The sequence below is a fragment of the Prosopis cineraria genome, unplaced genomic scaffold (genome assembly GCF_029017545.1).
Source record: "Prosopis cineraria cultivar Desert tree isolate PC_DT_omini unplaced genomic scaffold, ASM2901754v1 PC2, whole genome shotgun sequence".
Classification (NCBI taxonomy): domain Eukaryota; kingdom Viridiplantae; phylum Streptophyta; class Magnoliopsida; order Fabales; family Fabaceae; genus Prosopis; species Prosopis cineraria.
This window is the reverse complement of record NW_026555333.1, coordinates 13285866-13307899: the sequence shown is the minus strand read 5'-3', so window position 1 is coordinate 13307899 and position 22034 is coordinate 13285866. Positions and strand designations below refer to the sequence as shown.

The window sequence follows — 22034 nt, the reverse complement described above, 5'->3', positions numbered from 1 at the left end:
TCAAGCTCTAATTACTTTCAAAATATCCAAAAGTTGATGCCATAGTGAGAAATTGCTTCCTTTATTGCTCTCCCTTTATTTCTAGACTTCTCTTCCTATTTCAAACCTTTTTTTTTGCATTTAAAAAAAAAGATGATTTTGAAAATTATGCTGCGATATAAAGTTTTATGCTGCAGCATAATGTACTGGGCTAAAATCCATTTTTTCCTCTACAATTTGTGCCTGGGTGACCCAATTCACTTCTGAACCCAATCTAAAAATTATAGCCAAACCTAATAGTTGTCTCTAACTATCTTAAATTTATTTATATTAAATTTACATATTTACCTTTCATTAGCTTAATTAAGTAAGAAAATAATTTTTGGAATGTTACACTAAACGCTTTCGTTATGCATAAATACTTATATCTAAGCTTAAATAATTCAAACAACTCTCATTAATTCTATTTAAACCATTCGTGTCCATAGCCTATGTCCAAAAATCATCTCTCAACCTTAAATCTTACTAATAAAAAGTGTAGAGATAAGAATGAGAGATAAGGAAGGCATGTCTAGGTACAATCAAGCTCTAATTACTTTTAAAATATCCAAAAGTTGATGCCATAGTGAGAAATTGCTTCCTTTATTGCTCTCCCTTTATTTCTAGACTTCTCTTCCTATTTCAAACCTTTTTTTTGCATTTAAAAAAAAGCTGATTTTGAAAATTATGCTGCGATGTAAAGTTTTATGCTGCAGCATAATGTACTGGGCTAAAATCCAATTTTTTCCTCTACAATTTGTGCCTGGGTGACCCAATTCACTTCTGAACCCAATCTAAAAATTATAGCCAAACCTAATAGTTGTCTCTAACTATCTTAAATTTATTTATATTAAATTTGCATATTTACCTTTCATTAGCTTAATTAAGTAAGAAAATAATTTTTGGAATGTTACACTAAACGCTTTCGTTATGCATAAATACTTAGATTTTGAAGGTTTGGCATGTTTAAAAAGTTTTTTGGGATCCCAATTGTTTTTAAATAATTATTTTCTATGTTTATAGTATTTATGACTTAAGTTAATGTAAGGGTTTAAGGATTTTTAATTACTTGTGTGCGCTAAGTGTTTGTACGGTTTGGTAATGTCAAGGCGAACATTACACATGGTGTTAGGTATACCACATGGATAATATAACACTAACTCCTTCTATAGCGAACTTCCGCCCAAACATGCTATTATGCTAGCGTATATCAATATAACATCATTAATACATTATATTATATATGTTGAAATCTCATTCCAGAACATAGTTTCTCAAGTCACATATTCATTTCAATAAATAAGTATTTCTCAAATAATAATTTGGCCACACTTGCATCATTTTTCAAAACATAAAAATATCAATATAATCTATAAAAACATATATTTAGTTTACAATGACCATTAATCAATTTAAACAATAAGATGTAATCCCTTAGTTATCTCAAACCTTTAAGAATTTAAAGGTTACACCCAATTCAATTTGCTTTTTGAGCAAGAATTAAGTTTAAAAACTGTGTAACAATGTTAATCTACAATTAATAGTAACCAATATTACTAAAAATCAATGTAAACACCAATTCCAACTCCTAAACTCATACTTTAACAACTAAACTTCCTAACGACAAGTGCAACCTCAAATCTAATAGGTTTTTTAGCTCCCATTAACTCTATTTAGCTCTCAGCAACTTAAATAACAAAAATTATAATGTCCTATAACCTAAATTCTTTATCAAAAGGTCTAAGGTTTGTCTAAATCAAAGAAATTCAAATCTAATGACCACACAACCAATTGCCATTATTATAGGAGCAAAAACTAACTTCCAACAACTCCATTCTACTCATTTAATTTAGCTATAGGCAACCCAAAACTTAAAAATTAGGCTTAAATTTAGATTCAAGAAGAAACTAGAAAATCTAAGTCCAAGATGTAACTAGAAGGGAAGATGATGGATTTGAGAACTTACTTCTAGTAAATCCAAGCTCAAACACACCTCCATAGGCCGAAAATGTTGTGCCCTAGCAGAGCTCCTTCTCCCTCTTTAAGTTAACTCTCTTTTCTTTTTGATTTCTTCATCTTTTTGCTACTTAAAACTCATTTATGATGTGTCAACTATGGATGGTTGTGCACATTATAATAATGTTTGGTCACGACTGAAGTCATTAATTTAGATTTTCTCTCTTTGTCTACAACTACGGATGATTATCTCCACCGAAGGACTTAACAGTGGACGGTTGTGTGTAGAGAGCACACTCCTCTTCCAGGGATGCTTGTTTGCACACAATAATCACTATAGGGTTACACTCATGGGCAATCATGTACAAAGAACCAAATTCCCTTTCAAATTCACTCTTAAGCCCTCAAATCTTGCTCCATGTGACTCTTAACCCATTCCTACTTTGTTTAATACCATTAATTACCCTTGATTAATTAATTAAGTCAAAAAATTAAAATTTGAAATGTTACACCATAGTTTATTATTGGGATTTCAATAATTTAGGGTCTTTAATTATAAGTAATGGTTTTATGGGATTCTTAATTGTCATTTTCCCCTCAATTTATACACTTTACCTATGTAATTTAATATTTCCTCACCAATCACTAGGATAAGGAATTCACATCCTAGGATGTGAAAATATTTGGTACAAGTAATAATACAATATAAATTAATCAAGGCTCATATAAAAACTAGAGTACTTATTTGTTTGGATACTCAAGTAGATATTTGAAAAATACAGTATTAATGTTTGTTGGAAAAATATTCTTTTTTAAGTTGATCATTAAAAAATAAAAAATCTCTAAAGTTCATATGACTACACAATATTTACATATTATGAGAATTATTGCTTATTTTTTAGGCTGTGAGAAATATACAAAATCCATATTTGCTCGAGTTTTAGTGAAACTAACCAAAATAATTCTTTTGGAAAGATTAAGAACATTTGAACAATTTTGAATTGAGATAATAACCATAAGATTCTAATTACATTATATATTATAGAAACTATTTCTTTTCCTTTTCTTTTTACACAACAAGAGAGTATAAACTATTCATCTCTACTCACATCACCCTATTTACTAAGAATCATATACATAAAAAATATTTTAAAAAATTGAAAAATGTTATTTTTCAAATTATTTGTAAAAAATAAAGTAATAAAGAAAAAAAGGAGATTGTAATATGAGGCCCCTAAAAAAGATAATTTCTCTTAAGGCCTTTAAAAAATATTTGCTCTTAAGGCTTAATAGATTCTAATAATGTACTGTAGAAGGCCTCATGTGTGACTAATTTTGAATCTTAAAGAGCCAAAATACCCTTTCACCCCTTTCCTCCTTCCTTCTCCAATACTTAGAATAAATGTTTTTGTTACCTCTCTCTACCTCATCTCTGCTTGCCTTCTCATCACCTTTATCTATCAATTCATTGCTTATCAATGAAAAGATCAGGAGGTCGAGGCATCGGAATCAAGACAGGTAGAGAGTGATGGTAAGGAGTGTTGGTAATGTGAATTGTGGCTCGTTCTTACTCCTGGGTGTTCTGCAAGTCATCAAGAGCCTGGGAGGAGAAAAACTTGTAATGGCATAAGTAGCAATGAAAGACAAGGTAAAGAGGTCGGAGAGTGAGAGGAGAAGCAAAGGAAGGGCTTGTAAAATATAACATCCTAAAAGTCTAATATCTTGTTAATCAGATTAATTAAAGATAATTGAGTGAGAATTAGTTTGGTATGGAGACAAAGAGAATTGAGTGTTTTGGGTTGTGTTTTTAGCCTTAAACGCGAGTCTGAAGCAAGGTTGGGTTACCTAAACCTTAAAATGGGAGAAAAATTAAAGAAAATGGCCATGTGCCACATGCCACGATGCATGCACAAGATGATACTGTGCACGAGTCATCAATATGCTGTAATAGCCCTAGCTCACCAAGGGCCTCTCCCCTTGGACTTTCACCGTGCTAGACACACCTTCCCCTAGCCCCCATACTGGACGACCCCTTTTAAGAGAGCATTAGAGATAAGGCTTCCCCACAATAGTATGTGGGATTATTCTAATGTGATAAATACGTACAAGGTTCAGCCTCAACTTCATTAAGTAGGAAAGGTTGCAAGATTAAACCTGGGAGGCTCTCCTTATGGTATTTATCACAGGAGAATAATCCCACATACTACTTTAAGGAAGCCTTGTCTTTTGACGCTCTCATAAAAAGGGTCTTCTTGTGTGAGGTCTAGGGAGAGGTGTGTTCAGCAAGGCAAAAGTCCGAAGGGAGAGGCCCTTAGTGAGTTGGGGCTATTACATACATAAAGGAACCCCTCTTTGTGCCATATGCCGTGGCATATGGACAAAATTTGACAGTAATAAGTTGCAAAATTAGCTCAAAAAATATAGGGAGGCAAAGAGGTTTAAGAGAGAAAACAAATAGCATGAATTTTCCTCTGTTAGAGCTTAGAGATTCAAAATTTTGTGAGCATTTTGGAGCTTCCAATCACTTAAGATAAGTTTCACAAGCCCTAGTCTTTCTTCCTTTTCCTCTTTTGATAGATTTTTAGTTAGGGTCTGATTATGGGAATTAATTTTTGAACCTATGTAATGATGGGTCTGAACCCATTAGCCTAAATGAGGCTAATGAGAGTTGTTTCAGGTATCTTAACCTAAGTTTGATGATTTTGGTTGCCTTTAAACTTGAACTCTCATTAATAGATGAACCCTAGACTCTATGAGTATGAATTTAAATTATTGGATAAAGTATTAAGGATTATTTAGTTTAATGTGAGCTAAGGGGAGTGGATAAACTTAATAGGTAAGTCTAAATGCTAGAAATAAGAGCTTTAGACATTTTTATGTTGAAATAGAAAGTTAAAAATTTTATAAATAGTGATTTTGAGTTATTGAGTGTCGAAATCAATATTACTTAAGTTCATATTAGTTAATTATAGGTTATAAGGGCTAATGTACCTATTGGTCGAAAGTAAATTCAAGAGGTTGATGCTAAGTAGTAGTTAGATGTTGAAATAAGAAGTTAAAAGATTGTAAATAGTAATATTAATGATTGTGGACTTGATTAATTGTCCTTGGCACTAAATTGAGCTTAAGGCCAAGCTTTAGAAGCAATTATTGAGGGATAAACCTTTGACCACTCAAAGGTTTGAGGTAATTGGGGGAATCTATTTTATGTAATTATATGTTAATTGATTTACATTGCCAAATTATATACGATTAGCAAGAATAGATGAAATTTCTTATTGGTTAATTTGTAACACATTTTGAAAAAAACATAAATAAGGCTATGATAAGTTTTTAATTATAACATGATATTGAATAGTTGTGTATTGTTAGGAAAATTATTACTCATTTGAGAAAAGTGATATTGAAATATTATGAGCCATATGATGTAAATATATTATGATAACATGATAAGTGAATTTATGGCACATAGAATGGTGATGGTATATGTGTGTGATGCAATGATGATATGTGAAGTATGTGTTGATAATTGTGATAGTAATAAAGAATTATACACAATGCTTATATGTTAAAGTTTGTTCAATGTATGACAGTGAGCTAGCTATTATGGGTTGATAACATGTTATATGTGAGTATGAGTGAATGCATGATTGTACTGATATGAATTCGCTTAAGGAGAGAAGTAGTGATAAAAATTCATGTGGTATTTGGTTGCTTATCATTGGAATCAAATGCTAGCCTGGCTTCCTACCATTGAAATCGAGAAGTAGCCACTATCCTACTATTTATCGAGGGACTGTCTCATTGTTTGTCGAGGGACTTAAACCAAGCTATCTTTATCTGATTGTCGAGGAGACTAGCTTAGGGATTACGACAACCTAAGGATTTGAGAGTAGGGGAAACCATGGTCTAATGGTGAGGATAGTAACCTTGGCCACCTCTCACAAATGGTGAGCTTAGGTAATTCATTCACACAAATGGAACCCAATTTCATTAATAGTCCATTGTTTCAGTTAGAAGATATAAGCAGGATATAAGGTTGGTTCAATCATGCATATTATTCAACTTGTCACATGGTTGTTAAATTTATGACAAGTCATGATATTTGGGTTAACCATTATCACATGGTAATTATTATTATGGTAACGTGCACTGTATATTTGATTGGGCTATTATAACATGGTTGTTAGTATTGTGGCAATATGTTTTTTGATTTGATTTATGGGAAGATAAGATTATGATAATGTGTATGAACTGTCATGAGATATTTATGAAAATCGTAAGATATGTGACTGTATACCTTATATAATTTGTTTTAAAAAATGTCAATTAATATGCAATTGCATAAGATAGAGGAACCTTGGTTACTAAGTGATTAGACTCACCCATCTTCTTTAACATTTTGTAGGCTCTAGCTCTGATGCAGAAAGGAAAAAAGTTCCAGAGGCTTGGGAATTTGAGTATTCCTAATGTATGCCTCTTTGATTTATTCATTTTGTGTAATAAATTGATTATTGCCAATTAGGATGCATTTTTATTTTACACATGCACTATATGCTTATTTACGATGTCTGGATGTATTTTGGGTCATGAGTTGTTGTTGATGATTAGTTGTAAAAGTTGATAGGGCCAGAATACTAATACCAGTGTATGATTGTTCACTTGATTACAATGGTAAATATTATGTTGCAATGCAATGCTAAAATCATCTTCTTCTGTTTTTGGTATTAAAGGGGTTGAGGAGTGAAATTTTGATATAATAACGTAATTGTGTGTGTGGTGTGTTGTACAAGTAGTCTTAGGTCCAATGAATATGGTCTGATTGTTAGAAATGACTTTTGGCATTTGTATAGAGTTTTGGACACCCTTTGCTGTGAAAGTTTTTGAAAAAGTGCTTGGGTACCCAACTTCCTAGTATGACTTGATTTGAAAATGAAACTTATGCCATTAACTAGTTTATGTTATGAGCTTTTTATAAACATTTGGATCATTTCATTATGACGAAGAAAGGGAGTATGTCAGAAGTTGCCCGGATCTACTATCAAATGATAGCAAAACTTGTTGTCATGAGCATGTAACATGTCACAGTGCATGACACCTACACCACAGCGTGTCGCATAAAGAGTGACAAGCCATGTCACGTTAGTTTGTTTTTATAATTTTGAGATTTTTCAACTATTTTCAACTCCTTTCACACCTATGAGTTATCCCATGTTTTGTAACAATATTCTACTCTGATTAAAGGGCAAACGTATGGTTTTAACTTATTTTAAACTATGAAGACTTAGGATCTTGTTATTTCAAAATTCAAACTTGGAAATCTCTTTAGGGGTTAATCCCTTAATTACTATAGATTATAGTTTTAATAGTGTTTAGTAAAGAAGGATTTTACATGAAATCATACAAAAGATAAGGTCAGAGGCTGAGGAAGCCATGAGAGGATAGGTGTTAACTTATATTCCTATCTATAAGGGAAGCCCTTGACAGTGAATAAATAAAGCAAAGATGGTGATGGCGACTCATTATTTCCTCTCATTCTATAAGTGATGCAAATTTTAGCTTTCCAAATACTGCTTATAAGATTAAGCCACTATTTACATACATGAGCATGCACATAAGCTCCTCTCTTTGCTACTGGGGAGCGGTTTGAATATCTAGCATTCATTTAGAAGAATTTCAATAGTTGGCTTTTGAAGTTGATATTGCTCAAAGTGAAGATTTTCATTTATAAATGGCCCATTGATTCTAGCATGCTTGCTAGGAGGATAGCATACATTAATGTTGGAACCAAGAGTACATAACGAACCCCTAAGTTAGAGTTCATCATCACTTGATAAAGTTATTTTTAAAACCAAAAATAAGTCACACAATAGTTATAGTTCTTAAAGATACTATTTCTTATAATAAAATTTGAATATGAAGAAGGGATTGATAGGGCTCAAGCTTGAGAATAAAGAAGGGATTAGTGGGATGTGAACTCCACGGGGTTTCTTCATGCATGGTTTGTTCCAACAGAATTATAGTAAGCAATTATATTACTATTTAAACTCATTGAAAATTGCCTATTCAAAAGTCTACATTGATCTGTTTAAGTTTCTCTTGTAATTTGGTCTTATTAGCTTCAAAATTAATTGCACACGAGGCCTAAGCCTTGCTGTGCTTTATTAGAATTTGTTAGGCTTTAAGGGTAATTTTTTTTTCTTGTTTTTTAAGGCATTATATGCCATTCTCCCAATAAAAAAAATTGAAAAAGTTTTGGGAGAATTATATTAAAATATCATTGAAATAAATTCATTATATATAAGAATTAACAACAAATCCTATTTAAAAAAAATCATATTTTTATTTAAATAAGAATTCACTTTATGTCAATTCTTGCGAATAATTATTCAGTGATTTTTGATATTATTCTCCCAAAAGTTTTTGCTCTTAACCGATCGGTACCCTTACCCGGATCCGACGTCTGCCAGAGGTCTCTTCGTGTCCTCGATGCGCCTGAGCCCTTAACCTTGAAAATTATATTTCAAAACATTTCCTCTTTTGAGGATTAGTCGTCCAGTCCTTAGAAGAGTTCCGCTGCTTCTCGTCTTTTCGCATGCCCCTTCCCTGTATTAGATCTATCTTCTCTCCTGTGGGGGTCCAAATCTTCTCTGGTTGCTGATTCAATACCTCCCATTGATTTGGATCCTCCACTGGCTTTCTTTTTCGTTGCTTGGTCTTCACTCTTTGACTCTCAGTCGACGCTAACGATCGCCGCCGCAGATCCAAGTCTCTGATTATCAGTTCCTAGATCCAAGGCGTCATGGCGGCCGCGAATGCTCCGATCGCCATGAGAGAGGCCCTAACTGTGAGTTCTCCTTCACGTTGTCCTCTTTCATATTTCATATACTTCGATTTTCTCTTTTTTGCTGAACTGAATTTGAACTATAACCGTGATATGGATCCCGATAACGAGGTATTGGGATAAACATGGGGGTCCTGTACTTTTGGTTTGCTTAATTTTGGCATGATTTTGCTTAATTTTGATTTCCAACTCAAGTGTTATTGATGCTCTGGTATTGCTACAAAGTTTGCTCTACCCTCTGTCAAGTTCACACAGATCTGAATGTTTATTGTTTGTGTCTGAAATGTGGAGTATGATATTTAGTATTTGGATTTTGCCAATGTTTATTTCAAATGGAGTGAATTTAGTTTTGTTATGTGACTTATAATTGCAGTTGCCAAGCGTGGGCATCAATCCGCAATTCATCACTTTTACGCATGTGACGATGGAGTCTGAAAAGTACATATGCGTACGAGAAACTTCTCCGCAGAATAGTGTGGTTATAATCGATATGAACATGCCGATGCAACCTTTGAGAAGGCCCATTACTGCTGATTCGGCTCTTATGAATCCGAATTCTAGAATCCTTGCTTTAAAAGGTAAGATATATCTTTGTTATTTTCTCCTAAACTCTTGAGTTGTGTGTTTGGTTATGAATATTATGGAAATGGAATATTTCAGTATTGCTGACGTATAAAATTATCGAAAACTAACATCATTATTTTCTTTGGCTTTGTGTTACCAAGGAACCCGTTAGATGGATGGATTACTTATTTAGTTGAGCGAGATTATGAGCTAATGCTTCTTCTTCTTCTTTTTGTTTTTTTTTGGGTTTCCAGACCTTAGTTGCTTTTGATATCTTTGGTCCACCAGATTCGTTTAGCACAATTATGGATATTGCTAGTGACTTAATCGCTTGGAGCATAGAATTGTCAAGCATTTTTGTAAATGATTTGAAATCCTGATTTTGGCATTGTCAAAATATGTGAATTTAACGGAACGTGGAATAATGGTACAAGGGTTGGAGAGGCATAATTATATTTAGTGGAAATAGTATGTTGTATTACTATATGCTCCTTCAGTTCATCTCGTATACAAGAGTGGAGAGATTCTAGTTGTGAGGGTTTCAACTGGGCCGAGAGAAGTCATGCTTTGAGGTTAACTATGAGTTCATTTTTGAGAGGTTCCCTTCAAATGTATTTTCCACTCTGAACTTTAATGATCTTGGTGCCATAGATCCGATAATAATTCTTCTTCATCTGCTTGGGGTACATGGTCTCATATTGGTCCTTTCATGAAAACTTGCCCAGTCAGATGGCTGTTGCCTTTTTCTTTTCCCCTTTTTAAATATGTTTTATGAATTATGCTTTTGTTAGTTTTTATCAATCAGACAACGTCTCAGTTGCTCAGAAGAACAATTATTTATTGCAATTGACTGTTTTATTCTTGTTATTAGCATTTAACAATGTCGACTGTGCTCTTACCTTTTGAGGAAAATATGCCTGTCATTTAGATAAAAGGTTAAATGCTCCCAACCATTGTGACACGAGGTTTCAGTTGATTATGCTACTTGCTTCTCTTCTTGTTGCACTTCAAATATTCTATACTTCTGGATTGTTTTTTCTCATATTCTACATCTTTTGAAGCCCAACTTCAAGGGACAACTCAGGATCACCTGCAAATATTTAATATTGAGATGAAAACAAAGATGAAATCTTATCAGATGCCTGAGCAGGTAACAATCTTATTGTAGCATAGTATTCAGTAATTTAATGTTTATAAGTTAAATTTTGTTAATCCATGTGAACTGCCCCATTTCTTCTATAGGTAGTCTTTTGGAAGTGGATTACCCCGAAGATGTTGGGCCTCGTGACACAGACCTCAGTATACCACTGGTCAATAGAAGGTAGAACTGTAGGATAGTGGTATTCTGCTTCACTCTGTAAATCCTTGCACTTATCTTGCCATTTCCGCATTCTTATTCTGGGTGGATGTTGCTTATCTGCAAATTAATAACTTGTAAAATGTAAATGTTCCTTGATTATGTAATTTGCAGGTGACACTGAGCCCGTCAAGATGTTTGAGAGAACAGCAAATTTAACAAACAACCAAATCATTAATTACCGATGTGACCCTACAGAAAAATGGTTGGTCTTGATTGGTATTGCTCCTGGTTCCCCTGAGGTATATTTTTTATGTCTGTTCTTTGAACTATCATGGTTAAATGCGTTCAGATTTTTCTTTTTTCTCGGATGGCTTATGTCTGTGTCTGCTATAAGCAACTTTCTCGGTTGCATGACAGTCATTTTTGGAGTCTGATCTGTTCTAATTCATTTCTTTACATTGTTCTGCTCTGTAGAAGCCACAGTTGGTCAAAGGGAACATGCAACTTTTCTCTGTGGACCAGCAGCGTAGTCAAGCTCTTGAAGCACATGCTGCGTCATTTGCCCAATTTAAAGTGCGTACATTTTCTGTGACCCATTTTCTTTAATTCTTTATTTGATATTACCTGAATATGAAGTTAGGATACATTTACAGCAATGCTGATACAACCAACTCCTACACTGTGGTGCAATAATTTGTAGGATGGACTTTGACAAATGTTGTATTAAAAGTTCTCATTATGAATATCATGATCATAAAATTTACACGAATCCATAGTTGTTTTATGTTTCATCTGTTCATCATATATCTAGCACAGAATTTAGTTTTCTAACATAAAGTCAATTATTTGATTGCATTTATTTTCCTGAGTTTTACAATTTGGCATGCCATATACGAGAATGACATGATAATTACATTTCATCCAATAGTTGTGTCAAAGTAAATGAATCACTTTCTATGACAATTTATTGGATCATGTGGTCTAATAGGCAGCTCATTTCTTGCATTGGTGTTGATTTTTGTCGGGAAAAATTAATTGGGTTTTGTAGCAGGTTCCTGGGAATGAAAATCCATCTGTCTTGATTTCATTTGCTACAAAGTCGTTCAATGCTGGTCAATTAGCATCCAAGTTGCATGTTATTGAGCTGGGTGCACAGCCAGGTCTGCATATTATTACTTCTTTCTCATTTTCCTTTTATGTAACTATCATATGGGTAACTGAGATGGTAACAGCTTTTTTTTGAGTGATAATTTGATGAGTCTCCAAATTTAATTATTCCTGGTAATTCAGAATTTTTAAATAACTGATACTCATCCATTATGCTATATTTTTCATTAACGAGTGCTATCATGAGTATCCAAAAATAATGATACCAAGTAGTTCAAAATTTTAAATATGCGATCTGCCTTTGTCATGATGCATTTTTAATTCAGAGGTGCAGGTTGTGGTACTCTTGACCCTTAATTTCCTTCCCAGTATTGCAATGAGTTAATGAAATGGCATCTTACATGAGATTATTAAATCTTTCCGATTTAGAATCTCACTGATGCCTAAACTTTTGTATTCTATATGCATTTTGTTCAGTCATCATTTTTACTAATTTCAATTAGGAAAGTATAATGTCATCTTTAGTCATACTCAAAGGGTTGCTTTATCTGATTTCCCATGCGTATGACTGATGGGAAATTTCGGTAACATGATTGACATCATAGATGACTTCTGTTGGATTTTCCATTTTGATGGTAAACCTTTACCTATTGGAAGAAGAGCTGAGCAATGGCTATGCACTCAATATTTCTTTCTTATAGTGCTAACTGATAGCTAAATCTGCAAATGCAAGAGGAATATATTGAAATCAATCTAGGATTTTGAGAATGAAGGATATTTAATTGAATCTTGTGCACTTCATCCTGTGGTCCCATTGTTATTCCTTCTGTATTATAGTGTTAATGTTTTGTTGGCAGGGAAACCATCGTTCACAAAGAAACAGGCGGATCTTTTCTTTCCCCCGGATTTTGCTGATGACTTTCCTGTTGCAATGCAGGTGTGTAAGTTGCTCATGTTTGTTGCTCATTTCATAAATATTAGAGACGTTTGACTCCTAATATGATTTTTGGCAGATATCCCACAAATTCAATTTGATTTACGTGATCACCAAGCTTGGACTATTGTTTGTTTATGACTTGGAGACAGCTGCAGCAGTATATAGGAATAGAATTAGTCCAGATCCAATATTTTTGACTGCAGAAGCTTCATCAGTTGGAGGCTTTTATGCCATCAACAGGAGAGGGCAAGTGTTATTGGCTACTGTTAATGAACAAACCATTGTGAATTTTGTCAGTGGTCAAGTATGTTTCTGCCTTTTTGTCTTGTTAATATTGTTACAAGAGAAAGATGAAGTAGATATAAATGAATTTTGTCTAACTGTTACCACAGTTAAACAACTTGGAGCTTGCGGTTAACCTTGCCAAAAGAGGAAATCTTCCTGGCGCTGAGAAGCTGGTATGTCAAGTTTGCCAACTTAATTATTGGAAATGGTCTCTCTTCATTGGGAGATTCTAATAGAGGTGTAGCATTTGTTAATAAATTTAGGTTTCATGCAATTGTTATCTTGTAACTTATGTGAAGTATTGGCAATGTTTGTTAGGCAATGCTGTCCATATGGAAAAGTTTTAATAGAAAGTATTAAGCTGGCATGGTCAATATTTCTTTTTTCTATTTCACTTTTACTGATTTAGGTGATTACACTCTTTATTATGACATTACAGGTTGTGGAGCGTTTCCATGAACTGTTTGCCCAGACAAAGTATAAGGAAGCAGCTGAGCTTGCTGCTGAATCTCCACAAGGAATCCTCCGTACACCAGAGACAGTTGCCAAATTTCAGGTGTTTTTTATGTCTGGTTCCTGCTATAGCTTTACAATATACTTGTTTCCCTGATTTCTGATGGTTTGCTACTTTGCTATGCACTTTATCTTGAAGATATGTCCTGTTATGTCAGTTATTTCACATTTGAGTTCTGGACAATCTGGGTTTCAATTTAAGATTTGTTATCCTTAGCCTGCAATTGCTACAGGAAGACAGTTTTGTTGTCATGTCCTGATTATTGCTTTCTTTAATTATGCAAAAAGACTTAGATTTCGTACCTAAGTCTAACCAGACAGTCATGTTTGCTTATCTTAATGGAAGAGTTGGTTCTATTCTCCCGTGTACTGGTAAATTTTGCTGTAATGATAGAAGTTTTGCACTTTGCTATATGTGGCAGAGTGTTCCTGTGCAAGCTGGGCAAACTCCTCCTCTGTTGCAGTATTTTGGGACTCTTTTAACAAAAGGAAAGCTGAATGCCTTTGAATCATTGGAATTGTCACGACTTGTTGTGAACCAGAACAAGAAAAATCTGTTGGAGAATTGGTTGGCAGAGGACAAACTAGAATGCAGTGAGGAGCTTGGAGATCTTGTTAAGGTTGATTTACATTAGAAACATTGATAGTTTCAAATTGATTACCTCTCTCTCTCTCTCTCTATATATATATATATCTTCTATCTTTCTAATTACTATGTTGCCACTTTTAGCTGTATTCAGATGCATCTGTTAATTCTGATTGACATATTCTCGTGTAGACTGTGGACAATGATCTTGCTTTAAAAATATATATCAAAGCCAGAGCTACTCCTAAAGTCGTTGCTGCCTTTGCTGAGAGAGGGGAGTTTGATAAAATCCTTATCTATTGTAAGCAGGTAGAGACCCTTATTTTTCATCTATAATGTTGAAATTTCATGCTGCATCAGTAAATTCTTCAATGCTATTAAACCAAAAGATATTTCTCCTTACCTGTTGTATATGATGTTGTGCGCACGCGCACATTCATTCTTGAAGACTTCCGATCTGAATGCTTTCATTACTTTGTTATAGGTCGGCTACACACCTGACTACCTGTTCCTCTTGCAAACAATTCTCCGGACAGACCCTCAGGTATATGAGAAGTCTACGTTTTATAACCTGTGACGGTTTCTCTGTATCTTTCTCATTGACCACTTCTTATTGGAATTTGTCACCTTTTGCCTTAAAAGAAAACTGTGCTTTAAGCTGAGTATATCTTGTGAAAAAGATTTTTTTGGAAGCTCTGGAAGCTAACTTTTTCTTTTGATTTGCAGGGTGCTGTTAACTTTGCATTAATGATGTCTCAAATGGAGGGAGGTTGCCCAGTTGATTACAACACCATAACTGACCTGTTTCTTCAGGTTGGTAACATGCTGCATTGTGTCATCCTGGTGATATAATTTGATGTTATCTTAGAGTACCATTACCTTAATTAGACACAGAAGCTTCTGCTGTCTTGTTTCCTATACTTGATTTGAGCACTGTAATCATTAGCGGTCCATTTACTAGTTCTTTGGATATTTTCTTTTCCTGCTCAGAGGAATCTGATCCGTGAGGCAACAGCTTTTCTCTTGGATGTGTTGAAGCCAAATCTTCCAGAACATGGGTACCTTCAGACAAAGGTTCTGGTCTTCTTGTCCCCTTAGACCATTTTGTAATTCTTTCCTTGCAATGATATAATGCATGTGAATTCTGTCTTTCAGGTGCTGGAGATAAATCTAGTAACTTTCCCAAATGTAGCGGATGCAATTTTGGCAAATGGCATGTTCAGCCATTATGACCGTCCTCGTATTGCTCAACTATGTGAAAAAGCTGGTCTTTACATACGAGCTTTGCAAGTAATGACTTGTAAAATCTTAAAAAATGTTGAATACCTATCTTTTTAGTCCCAATTAGGACTGAAGTTATCTCCTTTGCCTGATGCATTATTTTGCTGCAGCATTACACCGAGTTGCCAGATATTAAGCGTGTAATTGTGAATACACATGCTATTGAGCCACAGGTTTATATGCACCACTGCTTTTGTCCTGTTAAACATCATGGGAGTTTTTAAATTTCTTATTCATTATGTGGTTGTTTCAGGCGCTTGTTGAGTTTTTTGGAACTCTGTCGAAAGAATGGGCATTAGAGTGCATGAAAGATCTTTTGATGGTCAATCTTAGAGGAAACCTGCAGATAATTGTGCAGGTATGGAAGTATGAATGGATTCTATAGCTTGAAAATAATATTGATTGATAACTATGGCTTGTTGTTGTTGGTCCAGGTTGCAAAAGAGTACTGTGAACAAATGGGTATTGATTCCTGCATAAAGATTTTTGAGCAGTTCAGGTCATATGAAGGACTATACTTTTTCCTGGGATCATATTTAAGCTCCAGGTAACTGTTTCGTTTGGGAGAAATTATATTTTTGCATGTTTTCAGATGATCTTGTTTATAGTGAAAATAATTTCCACCGTATATCTTAATATTTATTTATTTGAATCATATGGACAGTGAGGATCCTGACATTCACTTCAAGTACATAGAGGCTGCAGCGAAGACTGGACAAATCAAAGAGGTGGAGCGTGTGACTAGAGAATCAAATTTCTATGATCCTGAGAAAACAAAGAACTTTCTAATGGAAGCCAAGCTTCCTGATGCACGTCCTTTAATAAATGTTTGTGATCGTTTTGGATTTGTTCCTGATTTAACACATTATCTATACACAAACAACATGCTCCGTTACATTGAAGGATATGTTCAGAAGGTATTATTATTTGGGTCTTTAGTGGGGTATCATTTGCTCATGAGTCCTATCTGCTTTTTTCTCTCCTTCCCTCAAAACCGTTTCATTTTATAGGTGAACCCAGGAAATGCTCCTTTAGTTGTTGGACAGCTGCTTGATGACGAGTGTCCAGAAGATTTTATCAAAGGCTTGATCCTTTCAGTTCGTTCTTTACTTCCAGTGGAGCCCCTTGTGGAGGAATGTGAGAAGAGGTGGTGACGTGGTGTCCATCATGTAATCCTGCTTGTAGTGGTATTCTGTTCACATTTCTGATTCTTCTCCTTTGGTCTTTCGGCATACAGGAATCGGCTTAGATTGCTTACCCAGTTCTTGGAGCATCTTGTGAGTGAGGGAAGCCAGGATGTGCATGTCCACAATGCTCTGGGTAAAATTATCATTGACAGTAACAACAATCCAGAGCATTTTCTAACTACCAATCCGTATTATGATTCTCGCGTTGTGGGCAAATATTGTGAGAAACGTGATCCTACCTTAGCTGTTGTGGCTTACCGGAGAGGACAATGTGATGATGAACTTATCAATGTCACAAATAAAAATTCCTTGTTCAAACTACAAGCCAGGTTTGTTACTTGTATGTAGTCTCTCTTGATCATTTTTCTCTGCTTTGATGCTTACATGCTTATGTTATGATGACAGATATGTGGTTGAGAGGATGGAACCTGATCTTTGGGAGAAAGTTCTTAACCCTGACAATGCCTATAGAAGGCAACTTATTGATCAGGTTGTGTCCACTGCTTTGCCTGAAAGCAAGAGTCCTGAACAAGTTTCTGCAGCTGTTAAGGCTTTCATGACAGCTGATTTGCCTCATGAGTTGATTGAACTTCTTGAGAAGATTGTGCTTCAGAATTCTGCATTCAGCGGAAACTTCAACTTGCAAAATCTTCTTATTTTGACAGCCATAAAGGCTGATCCGTCCAGAGTCATGGATTACATAAATAGACTGGATAACTTTGATGGGCCTGCAGTTGGAGAAGTGGCTGTAGAAGCTCAGTTGTACGAGGAAGCCTTTGCGATATTTAAGAAGTTCAACTTGAATGTCCAAGCAGTCAATGTCTTGTTAGATAATATTCGTAGCATTGATAGAGCTGTGGAGTTTGCCTTCCGAGTTGAAGAAGATGCTGTTTGGAGTCAAGTTGCTAAGGCTCAACTCAGGGAAGGGCTTGTAAGTGATGCAATTGAGTCATTTATCCGAGCTGATGATGCCACACAATTCCTGGATGTTATTCGTGCTGCTGAAGATGGCAATGTTTACCATGACTTGGTGAGGTACTTGCTTATGGTAAGGCAAAAGGTGAAAGAACCCAAGGTAGACAGTGAGCTCATTTATGCATATGCAAAGATTGATAGGCTCAGTGATATTGAGGAGTTCATCCTCATGCCGAATGTGGCTAATCTTCAAAATGTTGGTGACCGATTATATGATGAAGCCTTATATGAGGCTGCAAAAATCATATTTGCTTTTATATCTAACTGGGCCAAGTTGGCTGTCACGCTGGTGAAGTTGAAACAATTCCAAGGTGCTGTTGATGCAGCAAGGAAAGCAAACAGTTCAAAGACATGGAAGGAAGTTTGCTTTGCTTGTGTTGATGCTGAGGAGTTTCGTTTGGCCCAAATATGTGGGCTTAACATTATTATTCAGGTTAATTCTTGATTTGCATTTACATTTTGTTTTCATGAACTAGGGAGGCTTGTCTTAAATTCAGTTTTTATCTTATTTATATTGGGGGCAATTTGAACCTTCAGAATATAATGGCAAAATAGTATTTCTAAAGTTATGTTGTGAGCTGGTAATGACTGGAAGGTCACTGTGCTTACAGTTTGAGCTCTAGCTAGGACCTCATCACTTCAATTACTGTTCTGATATTCCTTTTGAAGCATAATTTCAATTTTTTTTTATTCTGATGCTTTAGGTGGATGACTTGGAGGAAGTAAGTGACTATTACCAAAATAGGGGTTACTTCAATGAGTTAATCTCTCTCATGGAGAGTGGCTTAGGTTTAGAACGGGCACATATGGGCATCTTCACTGAGTTGGGAGTTCTATATGCTAGATACCGTCCCGAAAAGCTTATGGAACACATCAAGCTCTTCTCAACACGCCTCAATATTCCAAAACTCATCAGAGCTTGTGACGAACAACAGCACTGGATGGAATTGACCTATTTGTATATCCAATATGATGAGTTTGATAATGCTGCAACTACAATCATGAACCATTCTCCTGAAGCATGGGATCACATGCAGTTCAAAGACGTCATTGTCAAAGTTGCTAATGTTGAATTATATTATAAGGCTGTTCACTTCTATTTGCAAGAGCATCCTGATCTCATTAATGATGTCCTGAACGTCCTTGCACTTCGTGTGGACCATGCACGTGTTGTTGACATAATGCGAAAGGTATAGCATGATCACTGACAGATATTTCACTGAATCTCAGTTTATAACGTGATTTCTCTAGTTTTGCCTCTAACAAGTATTATACTACAATGAACTTTAGGCTGGTCACCTGCGTCTTGTGAAGCCATACATGGTTGCAGTTCAGAGCAACAATGTATCTGCTGTTAATGAAGCGTTGAATGAGATATATGTTGAGGAGGAAGACTATGATAGATTGCGTGAATCAATTGATTTGCATGATAACTTTGATCAAATAGGCCTTGCACAGAAGGTGAGCTACATTTCTGATTCATGGGAACCATTTCCTAGTTTCAAATTGCAGAAACCTGATAAATTATTTTACCTATACAGATTGAGAAGCATGAGCTTCTTGAGATGAGACGTGTTGCTGCTTATATTTACAAGAAGGCAAGCCGGTGGAAGCAGTCCATTGCCTTGTCAAAGAAGGATAACCTTTACAAAGATGCGATGGAGACAGCCTCACAATCTGGTGACCGTGAACTTGCTGAGGAGTTGCTTGTATATTTCATTGAACAGGTACCAGAATTAGTTCTAAATGGCATAATCTTACTTTCATATTGAATCTGGGCCGGGAGGAAACCCAAACAAAAAAGATGAGATTTTTAATTTTATTTAGGGTAGACTATATTGCTTTGTTATAGATATTGTCAGTGGAATGCAACGTACTTAATGGCTAAATGAGGCCAAGCCTTCATGTTTGCATGTGTATACACATGACTAGACTAATCCATTATTGTGGTAATTGATATTACATGCAGTTGCTTGTGTTTTTTTCTCATATGATGTGCAATTATTGGTGATACAGAATTTGCTAGCTACTGTTATTTTTGTCGTCTTTGTCAAGCATATATGGTGGCATTTTTCATTTAAGAGTCTCATTCAAAGTTCTTATGAGAGATACTGATTTAATTTTCTTACTTGATGATCCACTTTCATTGTGGTTTACGTTGATAGGTTGCACGGTGTCAATATATTCTAACTGCTCTTTTCCTATGATCATGCAGGGAAAGAAGGAATGCTTTGCCTCATGCCTCTTTGTTTGTTATGATTTAATCCGGGCAGACATAGCTCTTGAACTTGCTTGGATGAACAATATGATTGATTTCGCCTTCCCATATCTCTTACAGGTTTGTATTCTCTCTGCTAACTGTTTCCTTGTATCAGAGAACTTACGACTTTTATCTTATTTTAAGTTGTAATATTAGGCCTCAAGTAACTTATTGATACAGGATGGTGTGCTCTAGTCCATCCGCCTATTTGGTGTCCCAAAATTTGTGCTTCCTGTTGGATAAAACCTTTGTTCATGGGGAGTGAACTTGAGTGTCTATAAAGACTGGCATCTCTCATATAAACCATTTTAAACAGTAGCTTTGAACCTTCTCTATGAATTATCACATTGGTTTTTCTAGCGTCTGGTGCATGTTGGTGAATTGAAAAATGGGACTAATAGGCAGCTTTTATGTAAGGGGGTGATGCTTGGCTTATGCATAATGCAAGTTATATGGTTTATTTCTTGCATTTCACTTGTGGTTTTATATGGGATAACTCCTATGTATTTTCTTCTGCCTTTCTTGCATTGAACTGCCTTTATGTCCATCAATACCTTGGCAGTATCTGTTTTCACTATATTTTCTTTCTTCTCGTAGTTCATACGTGAATACACTGGTAAAGTTGATGAATTGGTGAAGGACAAACTTGAAGCGCAAAATGAAGTGAAGGCTAAAGAGAAGGAGGAAAAGGAAGTAATCGCGCAACAGGTAATCACTTTGGCCATTGCCTGTTGTCTTTGGTATAATTTGACTTCAGCAGAGAACATTTCAGCAGTTTAACTCGTCAGAAGCGAGAATATCTTGCTGCTGATAATTTCTATTCTTGTGGCATGTCATTTCCCGTCAGATAGGACGTTAGGTTGGTACTGATTCAATGTGGTGTGTTTTCTGTTGCAGAACATGTATGCTCAGTTGTTACCTCTGGCGTTGCCTGCACCACCAATGCCAGGAATGGGAGGAGGTTTTGCTCCTCCCCCTCCCCCTCCTATGGGTGGAATGGGGATGCCTCCGATGCCACCTTTTGGCATGCCACCTATGGGCAGCAGCTACTGATATAGGAGCACCTGCGGAGTGAGCGATTAACCTCTAGCATAAGCAACTGGGTGCTTCTTGATTTTTGCGTACGATTCTTGTGGGACTTGTTCGCCCAAGGGAAAGTATAATTCTTATGAGACGTTGATGCAGCATGCTTCCTGGTTTCTGATGCACGTGGACATTCAAGTTACAGTCGTGTCATGTCTTACTTGGGGGGTTTTCGTGGCCTAGTGTTGGACGTCTTGTGATATTTTTGTAGTTGAGGCTTTTTTCTTGTTTGGGCTGCTATACGAGTTAGCCTGGAATTGCCTTTTTGTACCCTTTTCTTTTTCTTGTATTCAATGAATTGGTCCCAGTATAATACAAAGTACATCGACATCAATAACTAGGTTGATAATTGTTAATTGATATGCATGTATGATCTGGAGATTATTTCCGCTTTCGTTGTTATGGATGCTCCATAAATAAAGCTTAGTAGTTGTTTGTTGAATGCGTCTTCATTCCGTTGTGCTGCGACTTGAATTCTAGTTAGCTTGTTGAATGAGTAATGTGCTCAATTTTTTTTTTTTAAATTATAGTAAAGAGGGTTTGAATCCTGAACCCTGGCTTCTTATTTTATCCCTTTGTTATTATTTGAGCTTATTTGGAGTAGTTTTATTCACGTTATTGTTACCTAGCACCTTGCATCTTGGGTTTTTTGATATGATGAGTTGTTCGTGGATACTCATTCAATGAATGTTTTACATAATATGATATTAAGGGTTTAATTTAATTAAATAGTTAATGATTTTGTTATGTAATACCCAATATTAAATCATAAATCTTTGGAAGGGATATTATAAGTGAGTGGTTTAATTGTGTTGATTTTGAATTTTTTGAGAGAAATGTATCTTAATCATTTTTAGGTGTCAATAAAATCCAACAGTTGCAGTTGAGACATAAAACACTCATTGAGTCTAAATCCAGCATCTTGGTCTCATGAACCCTAGCATGTTTGACCATCCTCCGGTCCTCCCTTCATATATTGGACCAAGTTGTTCACAATGTTGTTCGTTGTACTTTGTTATTTTTGAACCGTGAATGAGTGCTATCAATGTTTGAGGTGCTAGCAAAATGTGGATTGAAGAACCCACGTTTAACTTATGAGAATTCAACTTTGAGCCAGCGTGGCGGTGTCCACTTGACC

The 22034-nt window shown here is 35.5% G+C and overlaps 1 protein-coding gene across 2 annotated transcripts; it reads left to right on the top strand.

Moving 5' to 3' along the window:
* The first annotated feature begins 8515 nt into the window (after nucleotides 1-8515).
* LOC129301720 (clathrin heavy chain 1) lies at nucleotides 8516-21338 on the top strand. Of its 2 annotated transcripts, none has more exons than XM_054940312.1 (30): nucleotides 8516-8821; nucleotides 9192-9396; nucleotides 10444-10532; nucleotides 10625-10703; nucleotides 10854-10981; nucleotides 11157-11255; nucleotides 11734-11842; nucleotides 12647-12726; nucleotides 12803-13030; nucleotides 13119-13184; nucleotides 13451-13567; nucleotides 13947-14144; nucleotides 14303-14419; nucleotides 14595-14654; nucleotides 14837-14923; nucleotides 15101-15184; nucleotides 15266-15400; nucleotides 15502-15564; nucleotides 15645-15749; nucleotides 15826-15938; nucleotides 16056-16308; nucleotides 16402-16538; nucleotides 16629-16907; nucleotides 16984-17986; nucleotides 18258-18743; nucleotides 18844-19014; nucleotides 19095-19280; nucleotides 19769-19891; nucleotides 20411-20521; nucleotides 20711-21338. In XM_054940312.1, the coding sequence occupies exons 1-30, from the start codon at nucleotides 8777-8779 to the stop codon at nucleotides 20864-20866; spliced, it is 5112 nt and encodes a 1703-aa protein (XP_054796287.1). In that variant the 5' UTR covers nucleotides 8516-8776; the 3' UTR covers nucleotides 20867-21338. The 2 variants fall into 2 exon arrangements, with proteins under 2 accessions (XP_054796287.1, XP_054796285.1); XM_054940310.1 differs by having other exon boundaries at nucleotides 11731-11842.
* Nucleotides 21339-22034: the final 696 nt, after the last annotated feature.

Excerpts from the sequence above, each read along its gene's own strand:
- LOC129301720 (XM_054940310.1), top strand. The coding sequence starts at position 8,777 with ATGGCGGCCGCGAATGCTCCGATCGCCATGAGAGAGGCCCTAACT. Across the intron at positions 11,843-12,646 it reads TGAGCTGGGTGCACAGCCAG|GGAAACCATCGTTCACAAAG; the intron begins GTCTGCATATTA and ends TTTTGTTGGCAG. Across the intron at positions 20,522-20,710 it reads AGGAAGTAATCGCGCAACAG|AACATGTATGCTCAGTTGTT; the intron begins GTAATCACTTTG and ends TTTCTGTTGCAG.